This window comes from Lonchura striata, chromosome 3, assembly GCF_046129695.1.
Source record: "Lonchura striata isolate bLonStr1 chromosome 3, bLonStr1.mat, whole genome shotgun sequence".
Classification (NCBI taxonomy): Eukaryota; Metazoa; Chordata; class Aves; order Passeriformes; family Estrildidae; genus Lonchura; species Lonchura striata.
In genome coordinates this window covers 93,556,283-93,580,655 of record NC_134605.1, presented here as the reverse complement: position 1 = coordinate 93,580,655, position 24,373 = coordinate 93,556,283, and the positions used below count along the sequence as shown (strand labels likewise).

The following is a 24,373-nucleotide window of genomic DNA, read 5'->3' as shown; positions in this document are numbered from 1 at the left end:
ATTTAGTAATCACTTATGTTCTTTAATGTCAGATTATTATCATAATATACTGATAAAATTATGCAACATAAGTAAGCAAATTGTTTTTCTCATCCTACTTGTCTCAAAATTCCTTACTGTAAATTAAATAAAATTACAAGCTACACATAGTTACTGTAAGAAAGATAATATAAAATAAAAAAGAAAAACCAATTATAAGCCCACATAATATATTCATGAGGGGGTTTAGGAGGCTGATGGAAATTAATATAACTGAGTGAGAAGGATATGTGGGAGTTTGAGAAGAAATTTTACTGAAAAACATTTTCAATTTTTTTGTTATATTTCAGTATGAAAATAGTGGCACAAGAAGAGTGATTCTTAGTGCTTAGAATTTTTTATTGTCTTTGTCTCTTACTGTGTTGATGACAAATGCAATCTGTATTCCTGAAAAGCCACATATACATTTTGAAAATGAAATATAGTTAAAAGAACATTTTTCCTTCCTGTAATTGAAAAACTGAGATGGTGTTTTTTATGCAACTTCAGTATTTTAGAGGTACATAGGAACTGTTTAGAAGAGCAGTCCAGCTGTCAGCACTTTGCCATGTCATCTACAGGATGCTGGTTAGGCTATAATTTCTTGCTAATTAACTGATCTAAAATAGAGCTCTTTGTAACCAGTCCATCAACAATCTATGAGGTTTGTCTTGCCCACACCTCTGTTAATTTTAGCAAAGGCCTACAGTTTCTGATCTTGATGTCTTGTTTGATTTGCATTTCTGTTTTGAGACTAACATTAATTACACTGTCAAAACATATTTATCATTTATGTAACACAGAGCTGCCTACAGACTTAAGTTTTCTCAATATGGAGGTAACATCTTGCGCACTGAATTACTTGATTATAGTAATTTTTTTTATACATTTCTTCTCCAGGGAGACTGTAGCGGCTTCAGTTTTTTCCAAATTTAGTGGTCACATTTCCTCTTAATTGTTAGTTTCCAGTACAAAATCAGAGAGATGCACAGAATTAAAAGGATCTACTCTGTATATTGAGGCTAACCTATTGCACACACAGATTTACTTTCTTAAAAAAAAAAAAAAAAAAAACCAAAAAACCACCTCATCCAGTAACTTTGCCTTGCCTGAATAAATTTTAATTGAGGTTATATGTCATACTAATTATTTCATTAGTTTTTAAAAGTGCTGCACAGATTTTGTTTATCAGAGATGTCAAAGACAGATGCTGGTTTTAAAAATAGGGTTTTTTATATGTAATTCATTTGGCAGCAGTGTTTCAGTGATGAGCTATTTTGAAAAACTCTTTTTAAAAGTTGTATATAGGAAACACAATTCTTGTTTGTGTCAATAATATGCTCAGCTCATATAATGATCCAGATCCTGAGATTATATGAATTTGACAGGTTCCACTGACTTCAATGTCAACATTTTCAATGGGATTAACAGCATGGTCTAATCTAGTACCTCAAACTGGTCATGTAATTAAAAAATTACAGAAATACAGAAGGTTTGCTTTTCATTCCTGTCCGGATTTATGAAGATACCTTGGCCAAAGCTGGTACTGGCTGCTACGTAGTAGCTTCAGCAGAAGGTTCAGGAAATTAGGTTTCAGTTCTTGCTGCAGGCTTATTCCATTCAGATGTGCTCTACCATCCAGCTCACAGGGGATGTGGAGCAGGGGAAATGAAGGTCCCACATTTCCAATGAACACTGGCAACAAAAGATAGGAGAGGTTATGTCCCAGTGCAAACCAGTGTGTCACAGGAGCAGAGCTTTTGGCTGGAGTTTTTCTCATCCCTTTGCATTTAACAGCCCCATAGAATCATTAAGTTGGGATAAAACCTCCAAGGTCATTGACTGAACCTTTGACTGAACACCACCATGTCAACTAAATCAAGTGCCAGGCCCACTTCTTTCTTGAACACTTCCAGAGATGGTAACTGTCAAAATTAGATGTCCTAATTTGAGCTAGTTGTCCTTGATTGTCTTTGTGGTTGACAGAGACAAGCATAGGATGATTCCTTTCCTGGTAAAATTCCTGGTAAAATAAGCATCTAAAATGGGCAAGAGTTGCCCCCAGAATTGCTTCTTTTTCTCACAGTAATTCTTAAAGTGATTGGACTACTAATTTAGACCTGGATGACTGGGTTTTTATCAGTGACTGATGTGAGGTGAGATGGATTCCCATGTATAGTTCCCAAAAACTGTCTTGAAAGTCTGATGTAATTCACTGTTACAAAATGGACCTACTTAAAATACTGGCACAGGATACATGCAATATTTTGCTCTCACAGACTATGCCAACGTGAGACTACCAATTAACATCTGACTTTAGGGTGTAACAAATTTCCAGGTTGACTTAATCACAAGATGTGTAAAATGATCCAACAGGAAAAAAGGTTGAAAAGTTATAGATTCATACTACTCAGACAATGCCTTCAGGTTTAAATAAAGTGCAGCCCATCCTATAAACTGTGCTGATAAAAATCATCTGGGTATAAGCAGTCTTTCAAAAAAAAAAAATCTCATAAAAATATCACGTTGATACTTTTATATCTTATATATATATAGATATAGCTCAGTGAGATATATATATCACTGTTTCTTACTGTTTAATCTCAGAAGGAAGAAACAGGGTCTTTTCACAGATAGCCAAACTTGAGACTCTCTCTCTAATGAGAAACTCTCTGGTCTCTTTACTGGCTAGGATTCATCATGGAGGCCTGAATGAGAAAAGGGACGAAGCAGAAAGATAGGTTAACAACTAAAGCATCTCTCTGATTATGTTAGAGAGAAATTTCTTCAGAATTTAATTAAAGGAGTTACCTTAATTAAAACCAAAATTAGCTCTTGAATTTCAATCTCTGTATGACAGTGGTAAGTTTTAATGACTACTTTTGCAAGGTTTGAATATCCTTACAATTAAAAAATTGCACCCTCAACTACCTTTAAAATGGAGAAGCTCTTGAACATGGAAAGCCCACAGAAATTACAGGCTCTTTCATCACCAGAGCAGCAAACAAAGGAGTGGACCTTTCCAGGGAGCAGCAAAGGAAAGGGCTGGAGAAGCCTGGGGTGTATGTATGTTTCCCTCGCCTGCCCTACACTCACATCCAGACAATATTTCAATTTAAGTACAAGTGAGTGTGTTAGAGGAGCACTCTGAAGAACTTGATTTATATTCAGATGCCTGTGTAGGGTCAGGTAATGGAACAAATCATTCTTTTTCTGTTCAGCCTGAGTACATACTGCTTCAGTACTGAAAGGAGAAAGTAGAGACTCCAGTCATCAGTGTAGGTTTTCGGGTAGTCACTGAGGGCACACATTGAAAACAGCAAGCTTGGATCCAAACAGACTGATTTACTAATTTACTTGGATCCAAACAGTCTGATTCAAGCTTTTTCTCATCATTCTAACAGATCAATTTTTCTTAATTAAATACCAGAGGCTATACATGTTAAAACTAAGCACTTTTAAATCTTTTTGTTATGACTGAACTTTAAAGCTATAATTGATTCAAGAAGGAAACACCTCACTAACATTTCAGAATTTGACTAAGAAAAGCAGATTATTTTGCACAATTACACTAGCATTTGACACTACAATCTCCTTTTAATTATGTTTGGAATCAGAGCTAGTGTAGATGGAAGATGAAAAGAGGCATATATAAAAAGATGTGTCCCAACACCCTCTCTTTTAAATGGGGACTTGTATTCTTATTTTTGAAATCCACGCCTTGTTAGAAAAATCATCAAATAATTAATTATTTCTGTGAGAAATAAAATCTATTTGTGTCTGTGATTTTTTTTTCTCAAAATTCACCTTTGATTTCTTAATATTCTTATAATTATCATAATTCTGTGTTTTGAGAAGTAACTGCTAGGCATCCATATGTATATTTTGATTTTAGGAGTAACTCAGAATTTCTAATGACCATGACAGAGAACAGTGAAGAGATTTCAAGGCATTTCAGGGACATGTTAGCTGGGACTTACAAAGCCTTTGGCTAAAACAGTATACACCAAAAGACTACTCCAAAAACTGCGTGCTCTTTTGATACATTATCAGATTTGATTGTCACCTTTCATTATGAAAAGGTCTCTTTTTCCTCTTCTGAAATAATTTCAGGGCTGGTGCTGACTTTCCCCACGCAAAGCTCCAGCCTGGGCATCTGCACTGTGTTTCTCCTGGTGCTGTGGCTCCTCAGAGGAGCCCGTGTGCCTTCAGCAACACGGCCCTGGGACCTCAGCCTCCAGGGCAGCTCCAAGCTCCCTGCAGAGTAATTATTCTCCTTCTGGAGAAACCTCCTTACAAAAGAGAAAATTCAGTTTACTCCTGCCACAGCCATTTCCTTTAATTGTGGTGCTTTCGTGTAAATTCATCACCCAGCTAACTTTGTGATCTCAGTCTAAATAATGTTATTTTGACTAAGTGCTTAATGGTTATATCCATTTGTAAAAACCCCTCAGGTGATTCTATCTTGCAAATGGACCAAAAGTGGTGATTTATTAAAAGACTGCCTTTTGAAAGGTGTTCTGAATGTCACCCACAGCCACTGTTATTTCATCAAATAGATCACATTTCTCTTACTTCATTGTGTCTGGAAAGGTCTATGGCTAACCTGAAGTAACAACTAAATTTAGTTATTTTAGTAATGTTATTTCTAGTGTAAACTTTGCTGACACTGAAATATGGCCTGAATAACTGACTTCTATGGCTGTATCAACAGTAACTTTTAGCAAGTTTAGACAAATACAGCATAGATTAAGTGGGATATTCTGCTTCCAGCTATATCAGTTAAACTGTTGCTTATGAATTATCAGGAAATCTTCCTTGTATTTATACTGTGTGTATCCAAACCACCAAATCACCAATTCTTCAGTGCTGCAATCACCTTCCTGGCTATTCTGCACTATTGCCATAGTGCTGGGTATTCTGCTTGTGACCGATGCTGCCTGGCCAGCATCACAGAGAACATAAAAAAATTAATGTGGTTTACAGAATAGGTCCTTTGTAGGCACCTCTGTGCCAAATTCAGCACTGGTAGGCAATCTTGTGTGTGTGTGAGGGTCTGGCACTTAGGATATCAATCCTTACAAAACGAATTTGACATTTTACACTTTTTCCTGACTGAAAAATTTCTGCATGTTATGCTTCATTGGTACTTTCTCATTTCTTCTGAACAATTTATACCTGGTTTGCATCATTTTTAAATATGGTCCACTATGAAGCAGCACAGAACCATTTTTTTTCTCTCCATTTCTCTAGACACCCTTCCTTAAAGGAAAATTTATTGGAGCCAATTGCACATATTTATGTTGAAGTGGGACAAGTACCTAAGCAGTTAATACTTTGATTTAAATAGATGTCTGAAAAACCCATATGGTTTGGAATTAGAACCATTTGTTTCCATTTTTGTAATATTTGATTGATTATTATAAGCTACTAGAGGCAGAAAAAACTAACTTTAAAAAATATTTTCCCACTTTATTAAATGAAGCAAAAAATAATTTCTAATTTTTATATCAAAATAGCCTTTGAATAAAATGGAAAATAAAATTTTAGTTTATTTTTCTAATTTATTCATAAAAAGACATGTCTTGTGCCATCTACTTTCTTTTTCTTTGCACTTCAGTGCAGCTATAAATTTTGCAAACTGATTAACAGCATTGCAGAGGCCTGTTGCTTTTACTTTTTCTTGAGCCTCATTTCTCAGCAAAAGGACTGGTGAGAGAAATATCAGGAATATTCAGGATATGCGCAGTAAGACCACTAAAAAATTAAAGAAATCAAAAAACTAAAGAATTCAGAAATCTTTGGTCAGCACTAGAAACAACAGGAGATTATCCTGGATTGATGTTTTATGTGTTCAAACATGGAGTGGGTCTCTGGCATTTGTTCAAGTGCACAATTTAAATCTGTCTGAAGCCATCCTGCACCAGCTCCACCCTCCTGGTGCTCTTTCACAGGCCTGCCTCATGCTGGGTCTCATCTCCTGCAGTTGTGCTGCCTCTGATGCTCAGCTTGGTCGTACCAAATACAAGAATTCTCCATCCTGGTCTGCTTGTTCCCAGTTTGATTTTCACCACCAGTGCCCTGTGGAGCTGTGGGGCACTGTCTTCAGCCTGTGCTCAGCACCCCAGGACTGCATTGCCCAGCACCAACCTTCTGTGGAGCCAGCAAACTCCTCCACAGCTCTGGAGTTTGCAGAATGATGACTAAAAAGGGGAAGAGATGAAGGAGTCCTGAAGAGGTTTTAAATGCTTGCTTTGGGTTAATAACTACTAAGGCAAATAAAATTTACAGAATAGAGAATGATACAAATGTGACAGGAATCCTGGTCCATCAGCATAAGCCGATGATAAATAAAAAGCTCATTTTCTATTAGGAGCAGGAAATGTTTCTTCCCATATATAATGTATTGCATTTACAATTGCCAGGACCAAGAACTAGACATGATAGAAAAGGGTTATTGTTGATACCAGGACTATTCCCAGATACCATTGTTAATGGAAACAATTTGCAAGTGACAAAAAGTTTCATGCTTCAGACCTTAATGCAATATTTATTTCTTAGCGATCAAAACACAAGCATGAACAATAAACTGTGTATTACTGTGTTACTTTCTCCTTTAACAAGACCCTAATATCTGTTATGTAGCTGTCCCTTAAGTCAGCAACACATGCCAAGTTATCCCATTTACTTCACTAGAGCCACTTGAGTGATTAAAGCAAATAGAATTTGGTAGCAAGATTTGACTCTCAAATGCAGGTCTCTAGCCTCTTGCTTGATTATGTTAGTCTCCAATTAGTCCCAGATTTTTGTCTCTGAACTGTTATTTCAGATACGAACTCTTTAACAGTGTGGAGATAGATTTTTTTATTCCCTACTCAATATTTGATCTCTGTGACTGTATAGGAATTAATTGAATCTCTTCCTGCCATATTTCACTGTAAACATGTAGCCAGTTTCTCACAAATTTCCAGTCTACTAGAAGTTTCATCTACTTGTTGAATACCTGTGGGATTTTTAATTTCTGTTTAGTGTTCGTGATCAAATGTTTGTCACAGCACTGCAATTACTCTAACACTTGGTGGCTTTAAATCATGTCATTCCACTGAAATAATCTGACTTTTTTTAGAATAAAGTATTCAATCCTAGGGAGAGAAAAAAAGAGGGGGGGAAGAAAAAAAGGCAAGAAATTGTTTTGGTTTTGCCACAGGGAGAATTTTTCTTTTTCAGAAATGTAAATGAAGTCAGCTAAGAAGGGTTGCAACAGCAGTTTAACATTTATATTCATTAGACAGCGAAGTGATCTGTTGCTCAAGTAGTAGGGATATACCTGCTTATGATGTTTCATTATCACATTAACCATATGTTTGATTATTCGCTGCTATTCTTTTACATTAAGACAGATGTAAAAAACAGTAAAGTAGTTATCACAGTGATAACCCATCTTATGTTACAGGCAAAATTGGCTTCCTGTGCTGGATATTTTTCGCCCTATTTCACCCCATTTTCTCTATAACATTTCCTAGCATGTTGATCACTTGCATGTACATTTGCAAAGTGGGGAAGCAGCATTATGGCAACTCTCTTAGTGGAAACAGTCTTCAGACCCACTGCTTGAGTTCATTAGACACTAGCTTAATTTCCAAGATTTACAGCCTCCCCCTTCTTCTGTGAACTTTCTGTACTCCCTAAAGCATCTGAAAAATATTGAGTTTTTTCTTTCTTCTTAATTGCTGCTTACAAAACTGACAGGAGATAAGATTAGTAATAGGACAACAAAATGGCACTTCAAAAAAAGCACAGTCCCAGATCTGAAGAGCATGTTTCACATGTTTTACGTGTTTCACATGTTTCACTCCGAGCAATTTAGGTCAGAGCAAGGCTCTAAATCTACCAGAATTGAGCAGCATCAATATTAATTCAAAATGTTATTTAAATGAAGGTTTTCTTTCCTAGCTCAGCCTTTCTCTCTTTTATGTATGATAATATTTTAATTTGTGATTATCAAGAGTCAACATTTAAGAGTCACTTTCTCTAGCCTTACAATTCACATAGGCTAGCCTGGTGATACAGGTTTAGCAGTCCAAAGTGTTAATTCCTAGACCAATTGCTTCATTCCATATAGCTGCAGCATAGCCTTATATTAAAAAAAAAAAAAAAAACAACTGGAGAGGGTGACTTCATTGCTCATCAACCCATACTGGTGTCAGGGGTAGAGAAACTCTTACAAAACCTTTTTTGGACTCAAGTAACCCCAACTCCAAGGTTACCTGAATTAACTGTTGCCATGTCAATCCACTAGTAACACCAGACAAAGGCAAACTTACTCCTGTAGCTACAAGAAGTGAATTGGACTTTGTTTCTCCATATAGGAAAAAAGAAAGATATACCACAATGCATTTTTTTATCAGTTGCTAATTTTATGAATTATGATTGTATGTGCTTTGGGGAAAATACTATTCCACAGCAGAAATACTCTTATTGGTACCAAAAAAAAAAAAAAAAAAAAACACAAAAAAAAAAAAAAAAAACAACGTGAAAAAGTGTATAGTGGGCTTAGACAATCAGAAAATTCAACTCTGTGATATTCATGATTAAATATTAATCTCTATGAAATTTTTTAAATTTTGTAAGGATGCAGTATTGGCACAGTTCTGCATCTGTAGAATTTTCTTGGATGTTTTGTTGAGCCTTATGCTGGAAGACAGAATCTATGTTAAGCCAGCCTCAGAACTGCTCTAAGTCTTAATAGCTTTGCATGCCTTAAATTTCCTTCTATTAACTGTATTGAAAAAAAAATTTAAATATATGCTTGCACAACTAAGTAGCCAACCTTGCCTAATTCCAACCAGTGTATCTGGAAGGATTTTAAAAGGTTATAGTGTAGCATACCATAAAGTAGAAGTTGTTGAATAATATTTTGTTCCAGTATATTTATGCTATTTTCATAGTATACTGTACCCATACAAAGCTTATCATTCAGATATTAAGAACGGGGGGGGGTGGGGGGGGGAATCTTCCTTTATTTCTTTTATGAGCTTTATCCCTTAATATCAGAAGCCTCAGTGTGCACTTACCCAGCACAAGTCTTAACATTCATATCCTTGCTAACTTTCTTTCATCTTCACTGTAATTTGGGACTCCCATTTCCACCCCTTCCTTCTCCCTTGTTAAAATAAAATGTTTCTGTGGATAGCCATCTGACTGTGTGACACTTTCAAATAATAGCAAGGTTCGTGAAGAGCACTACGCTACACCATCATAATTTTTAAGTAGCACAATTTTAGGGTGATTTCTGTTGTCAGGTTTCCATCAGATTAATCTTGATTTCTTGCTTTCCTTATTTTCTTTCTGCTTTTTTTTTTTTTTCTTTTAATTCTTTCCATAGCTGTAACTTATACCAGTTACAAAAAAACACCACCACCAGTACCCCCTCGTACCACTTCCAAGCCACTGATCTCGGTGACAGCCCAGAGCAGCACAGAATCCACCCAGGACGCGTATCACGACAGCCGGACTCAGAGGATATCCCCGTGGCCGCAGGATGGGCGAGGGATGTACAACTCCACTGACAGCCTGGACAGCAACAAGGCCATGAACCTGGCCCTGGAGACAGCGGCCGCGCAGCGCCACGCGGCCGAGAGCCAGAGCGCCTCCATCCGCACCAGTGACAAGGCCATCCTCGTGACAAAGGCAGAGGAGTTCCTTAAGAGCCGCCGTTCCTCTATAGGGATCCAGGTAACCTAACAAACATCTGTCTTGCTTGTCTTCTTCCTGTAATCAGCACGGAGTGAGTCATTCAGCTTCACTTGCTCTAATAATCGAACAAACAACCCCTGGCTGCTTAGCAGTAATTGCAATTCACATCATGGCTGCGCAGAAAAGTCTTCGGCTAATACACTGTACCTGGGAGAAAGTGAATGAATAGATCTCTAGGGAGGTTACCTGTCATTAACACTTGATATGAAAATTATAGTGCAGAGCTACAGGTGAACAGCATGTTCATCTCCTTCCCTCCATGAATTAACAGTCCTTTTTATAGAATTTCACCAGCTTTAAAATGCTTTACTGCAGTTTTTCTGTTATATTTCTCTTTTGACCTTGGAAAACGAGTAAAGCCACTCAATCTTCAAGTATTCTACCTAAAAAGAGACCCTTGCCCTTTTAGTTGTGCTTGGAAGAAGGTACCAAAAAAGAGAAAGAAATGTTCTGCTGTAGATACAGCATAATTAGAGGTGGCAAGTAATAAAATAACATTAATAAACACAGTCTTTCAGCATTCTTCTGTTTGTCCATCAAAACCCACACTATTTATTTCACCTGACAAAATGTGTGTCACACTGTGGAAAGCTTAGTCAAGTTCTGTTGTTTCAGGCAAACGAAATTAGACAATTCCAAATGCAAATTCTGATTGCTTTTCCTTCTGCTAAATGGTAAGTACTAGATAGCTAGAAATGGTCATTTGTTCAAATCCTTAAGAAATACCAAGTAATAATAAAAATTGGAAAATTGAACTTGGCAAGAATGTGAAGTCCTTTGAGACAGGAGTGGAGGAAAATTTAGGCTTGTATTCTGTTGAATATTCCATTTTACATCACTGGCTTCACTTTTGCACTTACTTTTGCTAGATTAGCTATAGAGAAACTGACATTTATTTTGACATAGGTATTGTGCAGACAGCAACATTGGTCTTGAGAAGGTAATCATCTGTGTAAAAAAGCCCAGTGAGTGACTGTATGTTAGAAATATACAAGAATATAAAAGAAAGAATGTGCTTTTCTTAAAAAAGTAGTAATTGGATTTCCATTAATTTTATAATGTAGTCATAGAAAAGTGTTTGGGTTAAGCATGTCACTGCTGATTGAACTTTACAGGTTAACATTTTAGCATGCTGTAATTTCGGTGTTCCATAATGCATTAGACTAATGGGAAGGAATCAGCTTTGCCAGAAAGCTGTTTGTCCATTGCCTTGACATAAAAGTATTTTCTTCTGATTCTTTGGATGCAAAAAAGTAGTATTCAATTTAAGAACCATGGCAAAATATTCAGATGCCTACTTTTCAAATGTTTTTCAAAGTAATTAGTGTATCCCAAATTGTTCAGAGAAGGAGCTTAGGAGATAACATTGAAAAGTTCAAAGGAGCAGTGAAGAAATATTTGGTACCTCTTAGCTCCTAACCTAAGACTTACTATTCAGAAAGGAATAGTATCTAGTATTGTTCTTATCTCTCCTTTACAGCAGCTGTGCACAGCGGTATTTATCAATGTTGGTGTCTTGATTTGGTCAGTTGCTGGCCATATTCCAGCAATTGATTCTGGAACTTTGATTACATTGCTTGATCCTGTTTATAACTAGAGGTGATGACCAGTACTTTTCACTGGGCCCTGACCCTTCTTTATGTGTGCTGTGTTTAATCATATGTGCTTATAATCCACAAAAATACCCATTCATTGATTTCCTTGGGGGCAGCATATCTTCCATAGAAACTTGTCATCTGACACTTGGACAATAACAGTGGTCCTCAGATACACACATGGAGAAAAGCAAATGTGGTTTGCAACAGCAGGTCTTAGAAGGGTGAGCTGTTTATTATCTTTCAAAAAATACAAACTGCTTGGTTGTACTATTTGGCATGAGAAAAAGTTGAATTTTCAACAGTTGGCTGAGCACATTTTAGTTGTTTGGGATTTTTTTCAGCATTAAGTTTCAAACATCACATTAGTGAGAAAAATATATTTCTGCAGTATTTTTAAATAGGAAATACATTTTGTTATATTGCTATTGCCAAGTTTGCGCAGAATAAAAAAACAAGGTAGAATGTTCTTATTGCAAACTACACAAATAGCAATTCATGCCCTCAAAGTACAGTTGCAGTATTTAGTTTCTTTAAGACTTCTGTGTCAAAGTACCTTGGAAAAGGATGTTTTTAATTTGCATATTTCCTTGATTGACTAAATGACTTGTTTTTTCATTAGCATGCCATGCCAGGGCAATGCATTGAATTTGCATTTATTTGCATTAGTTAATTTGCTATCAGGATGGTTAATTTGTGCATTTTTTACTGTTCCACTTCTTTAACACATTGATGGGAGAATATTCGCCAAGAGAGCTTCATACAGGAGCAGAGAGCAACAAAGGTACAGAGTGACCAGTGGTACCACTGCAAGTGGAAATGCTATGAACCCACCCTAGGGCATCCATGTCTTTGAGATATATGATTTGTGTAGTGTACATAAAGAGAATAGAAGCCCTTTTGAAAGCCCTGGTATTCTAGGCATGTGCCAATAGGGTTGGTATTCACACGCACAGAGAACTCGAGCTCCCAGAGAAGCACTGGAGTTACTAGACATCTGTAAGGCCTGCCTGTAGAGACTGAGAACAGCACAGATACACTAATCCATCTCACCATGTGTTAGTCCTATCCCAGATGGAATTTTGAACAAAAAAATAAATACTTTGGAAATTAAGCTTTTTCAGAAAATAGCTGGAAGCTTTGGGGTTTTGTTTTGTGTGTGTGTGTGTGTGTTTTATTTTTTCCATTGGCATATATAAATCGAGACAAATATTGTCAGGCATGTCAATAGGCACTGGGAAAAAATGCTGACTTATAAATTCAAATGATTTTAAAATACTGATTTTGAGATTAAAAATTTATTCAGCAATTGAAAGAATACATGGATATAAAAAGACAAGACCTGTAATACTAATAGCTCTAAACCTCATATCTGTCTTACATCATGACAGCAAAAGACTAATCAAAGTATGTGAATTAAAATGGAGAGTAGAGATTGTCAAGAGTAAAATAAGCACTAAACAAGAACAAGGTTGTTGCTAAGATATTTTCCAGGATTTTCCTCTCTCTTGTGCACATCCGGGTATATATGCTAATGATTAACATTTCAAATCTGCTCTAGTTATAAACTATTTCATATTAAGAGCATTGGGAATGTGAAATATATCAGAAAACATGTCAAGGAATTCCTCCTATTTATTTCAAGTCTTCAAAACATTCAGTCCTTTGTTTCTTCTCTATTTAAAAGACTTCAAGGCTTCTCAAAATGAACAGAAACCCTGGAAACAAATGAGATGGAAACAAATATTCTAAGTGTGAAGGCTGATTCACGGTCATATTTTTGGAGACAAGCCCTAATTGTAGCATAGAGAATGGACTCAGTCATCTTCATTTATCATCAGAAGATCACGCTTCCAAATACCTAGTAGGCTTTTTATAATCTCCAAAATCTACACTGAACAAATCCTTCTTATAACTTAAAGGCTGTATCCAGGGAGATTTATGCAATACCTTACTTGCCCAAGTTTTTTGTAACAAAAGGAGATCTTCTGCATAATTTAATTATATATATGCATATATATATATATATATATATATAAAGTATTCATGTCACATAGTAAAGACGTTTTTCATTATATTCTGCACTCTCAAACTAGAATTTCCATTTAACACAAAGCATTTTGTACCAATAGGTTAAATGTAATTCAATAGGCACCTACATTTTCTTTGTACAGTTTAGGTTATACCATCTCTGTCAGTGCCCTACTTCAGTGTATACACAGCTATCAAAAGAAATATTTGCATTGATTGCACTGGTCTTTGGATCATAAATGATCCAAAGCTATAGAAGTAAGTATTGTTTATTCCCCTCCTAAAATGACTGTTAGACTGTGCTGTTAGACTGTGCTTTTGTGAGAAGAGTGTATGAAGTCCCTTGCCTGGAGAAGTCAGTGAATATTTGTTGCTTCAGAGCAATTTGCCACTCAGCATTAAATGCACCAAAAAAGTTATCAGTAACCTATACTGTGTCTCATATAAGCTTGACATAAATCCCATTTCTAAATCCTGGCTTGTATTTTTAGTAAAAAGTCCTTTCTTAAAAGATCAGAGGAAGTTTTCAAGCTGCTCCTTTTGATAATTAGCAGTTACTGTGCCATGCCACATATTTCAGTAGTCCAGATGTTCAGCCAGGAAGTAGCAGAGTGGCAAAATGCAGCTCCATGGTGAGACCCAAAAATCTCACGAGCATTAAAGTATAGGTTTATTTTGCCAGGTTTCTAAAAATTATTTTGAAATAGTGCATGTTTTTGGCATGCACTCTTTCAAAAAATCTTCAACTAGTTAAGGAAAGCAATAGCTGTTAGTACTGTAGCTTTATTTCAAGTGTTTTTCCTACTTTGAAGTCACTGCATACAAATAAGGTCTCCCCATACCTAAGAGTGGTTATCTGAATTCACAATTACATGTACTTGGTCTAGTGTCAAAAGTAGTGTTTTCTACTTTATTTTAGTCTTTTTATCACTCAGAAGTCTATGCAAAAGAGGAAGGGTAAATTATTTCCCTTCCTGTACATCATCAGAGAGATTGTTTATTAAACTGTAATTATAGAATAAATTGGTTACAGCAGTGAAAACCCATTGAGGGCAGTGAAGTCACATGGGAAGAGATAATGTAGCCTGAAGGACTCTTACTGCTAATGTTTATGAGAGTGAAGTGAAGTGAAAGCCAACAGGTTAAAATCTGTTTTCTTATGCATTGACTATATTAACTTCATGTCTACCTTTGAGACAGTATGCATAGAAGCTTTGACTGGAATTTTTAAGATGCTGCAATGTTCTTGCAGTTGCAGTGCTCATGTTTAAGAGCAGAGTAAGACTTTAACAGAGAAATAAAGATGGTTTTTAGAGTAGTTAAATATTATCTAAAAAGCATAGCAAATACTTTGAAAAAATAATTTAGTTCATGCATTCTTTGCTAGAATGGGTGCCTGTAAACATGCTAAGATTGATTATTACAAGCGAGTTACTTTCAATAGTAATTTGCATTTATTCACATAATTTTGTGTTCATATCATTTACTTGTGGATCCTTTACTACACTAACACTAACACTAACACTACAGTGTTAGTATCTGATACTTAGTTTTCAAATTTAGAGCTGTATCAGTCAACAGTGTCTGATCTCTGAGGATTGATATTATTGTCTGCTCCTTGTACTGACAGCAAGGAATGTGGAGGAGACAGTTATGTCTTTGTGAAAGGTAAGACATAGAATCACAGAATCATGGAATATTCTGAGTTGGAAGGGACTCACAAGGTTCATTGATAAAATAGAAATAATCTCAAGGTGCTCCATTACATTTGCTACTAATATATAAGCCTAGTGGACATAAGAATATATGACAACATTTTTCATAGCATAAAATACCAATTTTAAGAAACATTTGACTCTTCTTTTTCAATGAAAGAGGGAGCTGATTTACTATGTTAGATCGACTTCTTTCTTCTGCTTTTGATATGTCTGGCTATTTTTCCTTTCCTCTTTTGTGGGAGATTTCGTCATAAACATATAAAGATAAAATTCTTCACATTGTTTTGCTTTACTGAGACTGTAGGCCAATTTGAAAATATTAAGGCTTTTAGAACCCATGTAAATATTAAAAAAAAAATGAATCAAGGACTATAATAAGAGATTTAGTAAAATATATTTGAGTTTCAAGAGTCACACAATCAAACCAAATGTATTACTTTTTATCATCTGCTCATTTGAGTTGAACGTGGCCAATCGGATGAAAGAATTTCCTGCTGTTTTCTAGCAGGAGTCTTTATAATATCTGTCATACAGCAATGCAATTTGTTCATTTATTTTTCTTTATGATTGCAAATTACTGTCTTCTTTTCCACTTTTCCACTTGTCTTGATATTTGCCTCCATTTTACATTTTGTTGGTTGTTTCAATATTTGCAATGCTAGATTTTGCATGCACACACACACAAATTTGGCATTCTCCTGCTGTTACAAGACATAGTGAGAAAATGAAAGCATTAAAATATCAAGGCAATCATCAGGTCATTTATTTAGTGTCAGTCTTGGCAAGCTAGAGGACAGACAATTGGGCAAGAGTTTCTATCTAGAGATAAGTAATATAATTTTTATTTTGATACCTGGATCATCATTTTTCTGATATTTTTTTGGAATAACATTTTAGAGCATATTACTTAATTTGTGTCTGTGAATTCTAGGTATCAATTGCATATTGGGTAAATTACCCGGTATTATATCTCCAGGTAAAATATCAGTAAGAAAACACTTGAGAACAGACAGATAAAAAACTTTTTCTCAGTGTGTTGCATTGATAGAAAGATACCAGTCCATTCCAAATAAAGGTAAATCTGCCTCCACGTATCAGAAGCAGAGTTCAAAAGAAGACCTGCTATTTCTTACTAAACCAAACAATGTAGCTGGCAAAAACAGGTATGTTTGTGATATGCAATAATGAAGAAGGGTGTGTGTGCAAGTCTGCCTGCTTTGTTCCAGAAAAAATTGATGGACCGATTGATGTTCTCTGTAGGGGCCTTTCCTTGTTTATGTCTTTGGATCATCATGTTTCCAGCAACACTCTGTCTGAGCTGCTGAGCCATCTCTGTGGAAAGCAAAAGTCTATTCTGTGTTCCACTGGCTGTTGCTCACCTCCAGAGTGTTGCTAGCCATATGTTGCCCCCACAGCTATGATATTATTGACCCTCCTTACCCTATTTCTGTGTTCAGGAATCTGGTCTACCCCTCATACCTCAGGACTTACTCCCTAGATACCAAGGAGCACATTATATAACAATGGTCATCCTAAGAATATCACTCTTTCAAGGAAGTGAAGTTCATTGGAAAGGGCTGAAGGCAAAGACTGACATACGAGGAGATGTCAGCTTGGCTTCATCTCTCTGGCTTTGTCTCATGTGTTACCTGGTCACAATGTCCTGTCTTTCCGTGCTGAGCCATGTGAGTGAGCAGAAGGCCGTGATAAATCCTTTATTCCCATCTGCTAACTTTTTCAATCTGGCCACCCACAAACTTCTTTTCCCTTGTCAAACCTTAAGACTTGTAACCCTGTGGGGCCTGTGCCTACATCACTGACACCATCATCTGGAGTTGCAGTTCAGTCGAACAAGTCGAACTTGATTAACAAGTGGAAGCAATAAGAAATTATGATGGCCTTTTCCTTTGGACCCAGCCCAACAGAATAATAAAATAGAATTGAATTATGGAAGAGTTTGGGTTGGAAGGGACTTTAAAGATCATCTAATTACAACCCCCTTCCAAGGCCAGGAGCACCTTTCACTAGACCAGGGAGCTCAGGGTGCCATCCAATTTGGCCTCAAACACACTTCCAGGAAGGTATCCACAATTTTTCTGGGCAATCTGTTCCTAAATTATGTGATTTAACTCGGCCTGACTGGCTGCTTTGGGATGAACCCCAGTACCACAGCTCTCAGAAACAGTTTAGACTTTCTCATCTCTCCAATTGTTGTTATGGATTTTAATATCAAACAACATCCTCCAGAAAATGTTTCCCCTCCTCAGACATCATCTTCCTGCTAGCACTCCTACAGGTGCAACCAGGAGCCACAGTCTAAGCATTTTGTGTCTGCTCTTAATCACTACACAGTCACAGAATGGGTCGGCTTAGAAGAGACCACACTGGGTCATCTGGTCCAAACTCCCTGCTAAAACAGGATCATCCCAGAGCACACTGCACAGGAGTGTGTCCAGATGGTTCTTGAACATCCCCAGGAAAGGAGACTCCACAGACACTCTGAGCAATCTTGTGTGCTTGGTCACTCACACTGTAAAGGAGTTCTTCCTTGTATTCAGTTTCTGCCCATTGCCTCTTCTCTTATTGCTTGGCACCACTGAGAAAAGCTTGGAAATATTCTCTTGATACCCCCTCTTCAGATACCTGCATTTATAAGGTGTCTGGTGCTATACTGTGCAGCTCAAGCATGCCATTAACATTTACTATAGGATTCCTGCACTTGCTGTTCTGATTAACATCTCCAAGACTTACACACATGTAAATATGAACTTGTTGCCAACTGGAGCTCCCCTCCATTCACCTACATGTGAACATATGCTGAGCTACAGCTTAAAGATGGAAGGAGAAGTTATCAGCAACTCTCTTCCTCAAGAAGTATAGTCCACATAAGCAGTTATTTCCCACCCTCCTCCCACCCTGTCCTTGGATCCCTTCAGAAACCAGGTGGGGTTGGGACTGTGCAGCTGAGGCACAGCTACAAAGACCATCAGACTCTTTCCAGAGATGCCTGTGACTGCTGCAAGGGTAAAACTTTTCTTATCTTTATCATCAGATATATTCTTTGAATTCACACATGGAGTGGGCATATGGAAAACTGGTTGATAATATATTGTTTTTATTTAACAGCGAAAATATTATTCAAAAGGAAAAGTCAGTTCTACTCTTTTTCTTTTTTCCCTGCCTCTCCCTTGATTCAGTACAATTTGCATACTGCAGCACTTGCTCTGTTTGTGTCAAAGACTTGGGGGCGGTGTGGTGGTGGGGAGTGCTATATAAAATCCCACAGAAACTTGCAAACACAAGTCTCAGTCTTGAAGGAAACTACTGTGAATATATTTTGGTAAGTGTATTTCAGATGGGAATGCTATAAAAAGTGCATAAATTGTCTGCTTGATACAGCATTTTCAGGACTATGTTATTAAAAAAAGGTGAGATAGGGCATTCTGCTCTATCCCTCACATCGTTTAATGGCCTTCTATTTGTCAACATAGTTGTCAATAAAATTTCATTGCTCCATTTCTTTTTATCACTTGCAAGCTTATGGGGCTACTTGAGACTTTATTTTATTTTGTAAATCAAGGACTATAATGAGACTGGTTTATAATAATATAAAACAGAGTTGCCCTGTGGATTCCTCATTCTAAGAACAGCCCTTCCAGACCAAGCTTACTCCCTGATCCCACCAAACTGAGTAAGTGCTTCTGCTTGCATTTGAAATAGGGAATTACATAGCAGAAGAATTTGTGCAAAACTTTAATAAGAAACAGTCTGAAACAATACCAGACTGAATGCCTATTGCATTTATTTGACTGTGCTAGGTGTTTCTTAGCAGTAGGAGATGAAATATATAATTAATTTTGAATGGGTGTATGCAAAATTGTGCTGAGTTGTCAATGCTCACTCTGCAGATGTATCTTTTGTGTTGAATTAGGTGGAAACAGCAACAGATTCAGACACTGAAAGCAGAGGCCTACGGGAATACCACTCTGTTGGAATTCAAGTGGAAGATGAAAAACGGTAATTTAAACATGTTCAAAAACCTGTAGTCTTTCATAACACAACATGCATTTGTAAACAGATTTAATAAATAACATCTGACAGGTGCTGCCACTAAATAATCCCCAAAGCCAAATTTCTTATATGCATATTTATCATTTGCTAAAATTTGTGGAGATTACTTAGCAGTTGCTTCACATTTATCTAACTTTCCAGTTTTTAATTGGAGGGAAGGAAATTAAAGTATTAAATCGAAATAGTGGCTTAATATAATTATTGTCAGAACAAATACTAAGAGCTACGAATTGGAACAGTCTTCCTTCAATAGGACTCCTCATGCTGATTCAGGCTTTCCCAGTCCACAAAAGGAGACAAAATTCTTAGGATAGTCTCTTTATTCTAAACTGGAATCAGCTTTCTGATTTGTTCAGTCCTTCTCTAATTTTTTAAAGCTGCTGGCCCATGTACTGACCCACAGGTTAACCCTGGTAGGTACTCTTTGTCAAGTACTAGACCAGGACCATTATCTCATTTCACAGCAGCTGTCTGAGAGTATCGGGTTGCTAATTGCCTTTTGCCATCACTAGCTACAAATAATTTGAGACAATGGTCTCCAATGTGAAAAGATTTCACAAATAATCTTTGCTTCTCTATCTAACATTTTAACACAAAGTTTTTCTAAAATGTCATTATTCAGTGTCATATACCAGTGGAAAATCAACTTTTAATGGCCACCCTATAAGACCAAAAAAAAACCCTTAACTGACAGTCTTAAACATACTGATATTATCTTTCTTTTATTATAGGATTCTCGAAAGTCCTAACTGAGCAGTTTTTCAGATATTTCTACTTAAAATTCTGAACATTGGAAAATTTATATATATATATATACTTTACAGACTTCTATCAGGAAGTTCTAGTTTTGCTAGTTATTTCCAGTTTATTTAGTAATGACACATGTTATTTTGTAGTATGGGAACAAATCAATGTTTGCTTCCAGAGACAATTTAGATGATTGTCTTTTGTACCCTTGCTGAGATCAATGATTCCACTATGCATTTTGTTTTTCCTCTCTGTTGCTACTCACCATCTAATTTTAGTGAGATATACACCAAAAAAAAATGTTTAACATAAAGTCCAACGAGAGCAAAAACCATTCCTTCTCACTGAAACATTATTCTGTGCCTCTGTACCATCACATACATTATTTATATGTCTTAATATCTTTTCTTTCTTCCCCCTTCACCAAGACATGGACGATTCAAGCGCTCAAACAGTGTAACAGCAGCTGTCCAGGCTGACCTGGAACTGGAGGGTTTTCCAGGACACATCACCATGGAGGATAAGGGACTTCAATTTGGCTCGTCATTCCAGCAGCACTCAGAGCCCAGCACACCCACCCAATATAGTGCAGTGAGAACTGTACGGACACAGGGACTGTTCAGTTACAGAGAAGATTATAGGACCCCAGTTGACACCTCAAACCTTCCACCACCAGAACCCTGGCTGGAGCCAGCCATTGAGACAGTAGAGACTGGTCGAATGTCTCCTTGTCGACGGGACGGATCTTGGTTTATGAAGTTACTGCACACTGAAACTAAGAGAATGGAAGGATGGTGCAAAGAAATGGAAAGAGAAGCAGAAGAAAATGATCTTTCTGAAGAAAGTAAGAATTTCAGTATATTTTCAGTATACATATGACTGCTAAAATATGAAATTTTGGGATAAAGCTGTGAGCTGTGGTTTGTCCTCACTCATTCTGTAGGAGCAAGGAATCATAATACATAAGAACCCTGTCCTGTGGCTGGCTGCGCAAGATGGTGCTTCCCAGAGTATAGTTTTGTGGAAGTAGTTAAAGAGCCAACCCTAGAGTCCAGTGCAGGATCAAAGTCTGGAATTATATAGAGCTCATAGGGTGTAATAGGTCCATCCACAGCTCCAAATTTGCCACATTCTTCCCATTCACTTATATGGCTCCAGTGCTTGGCCCTTTGCCAGAGCACATGGCGGGGGGTCTTACATGGACATTGTTTTGCCCTTTTCCTGAAACCTGCGATTTTGCCTCTTAGTGAGCAGCCATCTTAAAAATGTTTCCATTCCTTTACAGGAATGGAACACTTCAGCCTATTGGAAATACAGAAACCATAGCAGGCAAAAACAGTTAAAGTACTTCTGCAGTTAGACAGGCATATACATTATTAGAAAATTCAGCCGCATTTTCTTATTACAATTTTGTCAAGAATCATTATTATTCTCTCATGTCCTGTGGACACCTTGAAAGGAGTGATGGGATAAAGTGAAAAATAATGTAGACTATTTTGGAACAAGATCCAAGACAGCGCTAATGATAGCAATATATCAAAGTGGTCCTAGGACTCAGTAGCCAGCTCCCTGTGATTCCCTTTGAGGTCAATTATACTTGTTCTTCAGGCTCAGTTTTATAAATATTTCAATCCCTGACAATCTGAATTATTGTCTCAGCTGAGATTTTCTCAGACCACAAATGAATTCATATTAAGTTTTCTTACGAGCATCTTTCCCCGCACTCTTACAAATTTCACCATCACTTCTGACTACTGTTTCCTGATCATCTTCTTCCCCCCTCAATGAGTTCCTGCTATGATGCACCCTCAGGTCTTGAGCCAGGCCAGCATGGTGACTAAAAGGCCAATTTCTATTTCTTGCGCTGACCTTTTCAAAGCAAAAAATGTCTATGTTTTAACGTCATCAGTTTTTTATTTTACAGTCATATTTCTCTGCTGAACTGTGCACAAGTCTGACAAGTAATAACAGAGAATTTGGGGTGGGGCAGTGAATAAGGCTGGTTTTCCTTCCTTCAGCCTCTGGTGCTTTATGGACTATGGGTTTTGTCCTTATTTTCATCATGGCAAGAGCAGAGCTAAGAATTTTCCCCTTCCATTGATACTGTGAAGATTTTAATATTCTCCCAGGGTCTGTTAAATAACAACATATTTTGGTTTGATTAGCCTGTGGACTGTCTTCCACAGTCCACACTTTCATAATGGCTGTTCCTCAGTACTTCTTTTTTTTTCTCATATGTCCTATTTTTCATTTCTTCAAGTCTTTGCAGTGCTAAATACTGGTGTTTCAATGTCATCATAAGAATCCAAAGCACCCACTTCCCGGATCACATGTTACTGATGTAGGAACATCAATGTTTTCAGTCTCAAGCAGAAGTTCAAAGAGCAAGACTTTGATCTCCTTTGAAAGAGTAAGATTATTTAGGAACCAAAGGGGAGAAGTACACAGGGTGTTAGCCCCTCTCTTTCCTAGCAAGAAGTCTGCAGGCAAGAGCTGGACTTCTCCTGCCGCCTCTCTTTGTAATCTCTTCCTTCTGCACAGCCCCAGTCAGATCTGCAGCCATATGAAATGAGCAGTGGAAACACGCTCGCATCCATACCCCACCCTCACTCGGAGATGTGGAGAGGCAGTTAGAGCTGTTACTCTTTGGAATATAAAACTGGGTACTACATGAGTGTCATGGTTTGACACTGGCACAATGCCAGCGCCCCCATGAAAATGCAATCTCTCAATTGAATGCTGTGAAATGCTATCAAGAACAGAGCAAAGCAGGCCCAAGCTTAATAACAAGGAAAAAAACCTTTATTAAGCTACTACTACAAAAGGAAAAAAAGAAAGGAAAAAAAGGGGAAAAAAAACCACACAAAGATCAAATTAAAACCTTGCAAAGCATTCCTCCCCCCACCACCCAACTCCAACAAACCACAGTGAGACACAATCTGGACCCTAATCATGTTTTCATCCTCCAGACAATCAATCCTCAGTCCATCGAGGGAGACAGTCTCTCCTGTGCCACAGACCCCCCAAGAAACACAGCTCCACATCCTGTGTTTCCATGTCACACATGGCACCGCCCGGAGAAAAAGTTTGCCATGGTGGCCCCTCTCCTTTCCATGCACAGTGCTCTCACCACCAATGCATGGATGGACAGACTGCTTTTAGGATTTTTCCTTTCAAGGATGCCCTGCCAAGACAGGAAAAAACAACATTCAGTTTTTCATTTTTTGGGACCACAGTCCCCCCCCGTTTTCCCCTGGGGCCGAGGGTCCAAGAACAGAGATCTTCTTCTCTTCTTCTCTGAAAACAGGGGACACCACAACAAACCCCCTAACTTTTCTCTGTTCGTTCCACTTCTGTCTTTTCCCAGCTGAAGCAGGTCTCTTTGGCTCACTGGCATCCTCCTACAATACAGTCTCTCTTGGAGAAGAAAAATTGGTTCAGACTGTGGCTACCAAGAAAAAGTCCAGCCAAAAGCCACTCCATCATCTCCCCCCAACCTTCTTTCCCTCACAATCTCAGGTCCCAGGCTGTCTCTCTTTCCTTCAAATCAAGGAGGAGTGAAATTTCACAAAACTTTCATTTCTCAGGAAGGGTTAAAAGTCCCGACTCCCAGGGATGGGTCGCTGCCCAGATTCTCCGGCTCCCACAGGCAGCTGGGCACCTTGCAGCCCCCCCACTCTTCTCCTTCCTCACGGTGTATTGCTGACAAAACTGCTGCCGCTGTCTCTTTTCTCTCTCTTGAGAGAGAGAGACTCTGGGCAGGGGGAATGGAGGCATCCCAGATTTCTCCACCCTTCCATCTGCAGGGGGTTCCAGTCCCTCCACCCTTGGGCTTTCCCCTCCCCACCCAGCCACAGCCGGGCAGGGGAGAGGCTGCACTGCAGCTGACCGGGACCAAAGAGAGCGAGTTCTCCTGGGAATTCTGCTTTTAACCCCTCTGTGTTCTCAGAGGCATGTCCACCTTCAATTGGTCAATATCCAAACTGACCTCTTCCTTCCGAGAAAATTATTTTTCCATGTCAAACCACGACAATGAGGAAAACTTGCATGACCTGACTTTAGCTACCTGTTCTCAGCTGCAAAACCATTCTTCTTCCCATCATGTGAACCTATATTTTTGCACTCCAGATATACTCTGGAACAGCTTGCTGAATGGTGAAATGGCAATCAAAAAAGTAGTTTTTCTATAAATTGTACATAGGACATGAAGACAATATGGACTTCAGTAATTTTTACTAATATTAGGAGCTAGTGACACTAACTTGGAATATTTCAGTCAAAAAGCAATACATAGTATCAGGATTTTGTTTCCCTGTTTGCAGAGGGACTCAAATTTGGAAGAGAAAAAGAAAGAGCAATACCCTGGTAACAGAGTTGATTAAATACAACTGAAATCCTTAAAGTCTCTTTTTTTAAATTAACAAAAATGGGTTAATT

The 24,373-nt window shown here is 37.7% G+C and overlaps 1 protein-coding gene across 24 annotated transcripts in view; it reads left to right on the top strand.

Moving 5' to 3' along the window:
• DLGAP2 (DLG associated protein 2) overlaps nt 1-24,373 on the top strand; it is a 450,475-nt gene that overhangs the window by 405,370 nt on the left and 20,732 nt on the right. For all 24 annotated transcript variants that reach the window (XM_021551147.2, XM_021551145.2, XM_021551158.2 and 21 more), the window contains 3 exons: nt 9,404-9,753; nt 19,050-19,135; nt 20,365-20,780. In XM_021551147.2, coding sequence (XP_021406822.2) covers nt 9,404-9,753; nt 19,050-19,135; nt 20,365-20,780 — 852 coding nt within the window. The remainder of the gene's footprint in view (nt 1-9,403; nt 9,754-19,049; nt 19,136-20,364; nt 20,781-24,373) is intronic.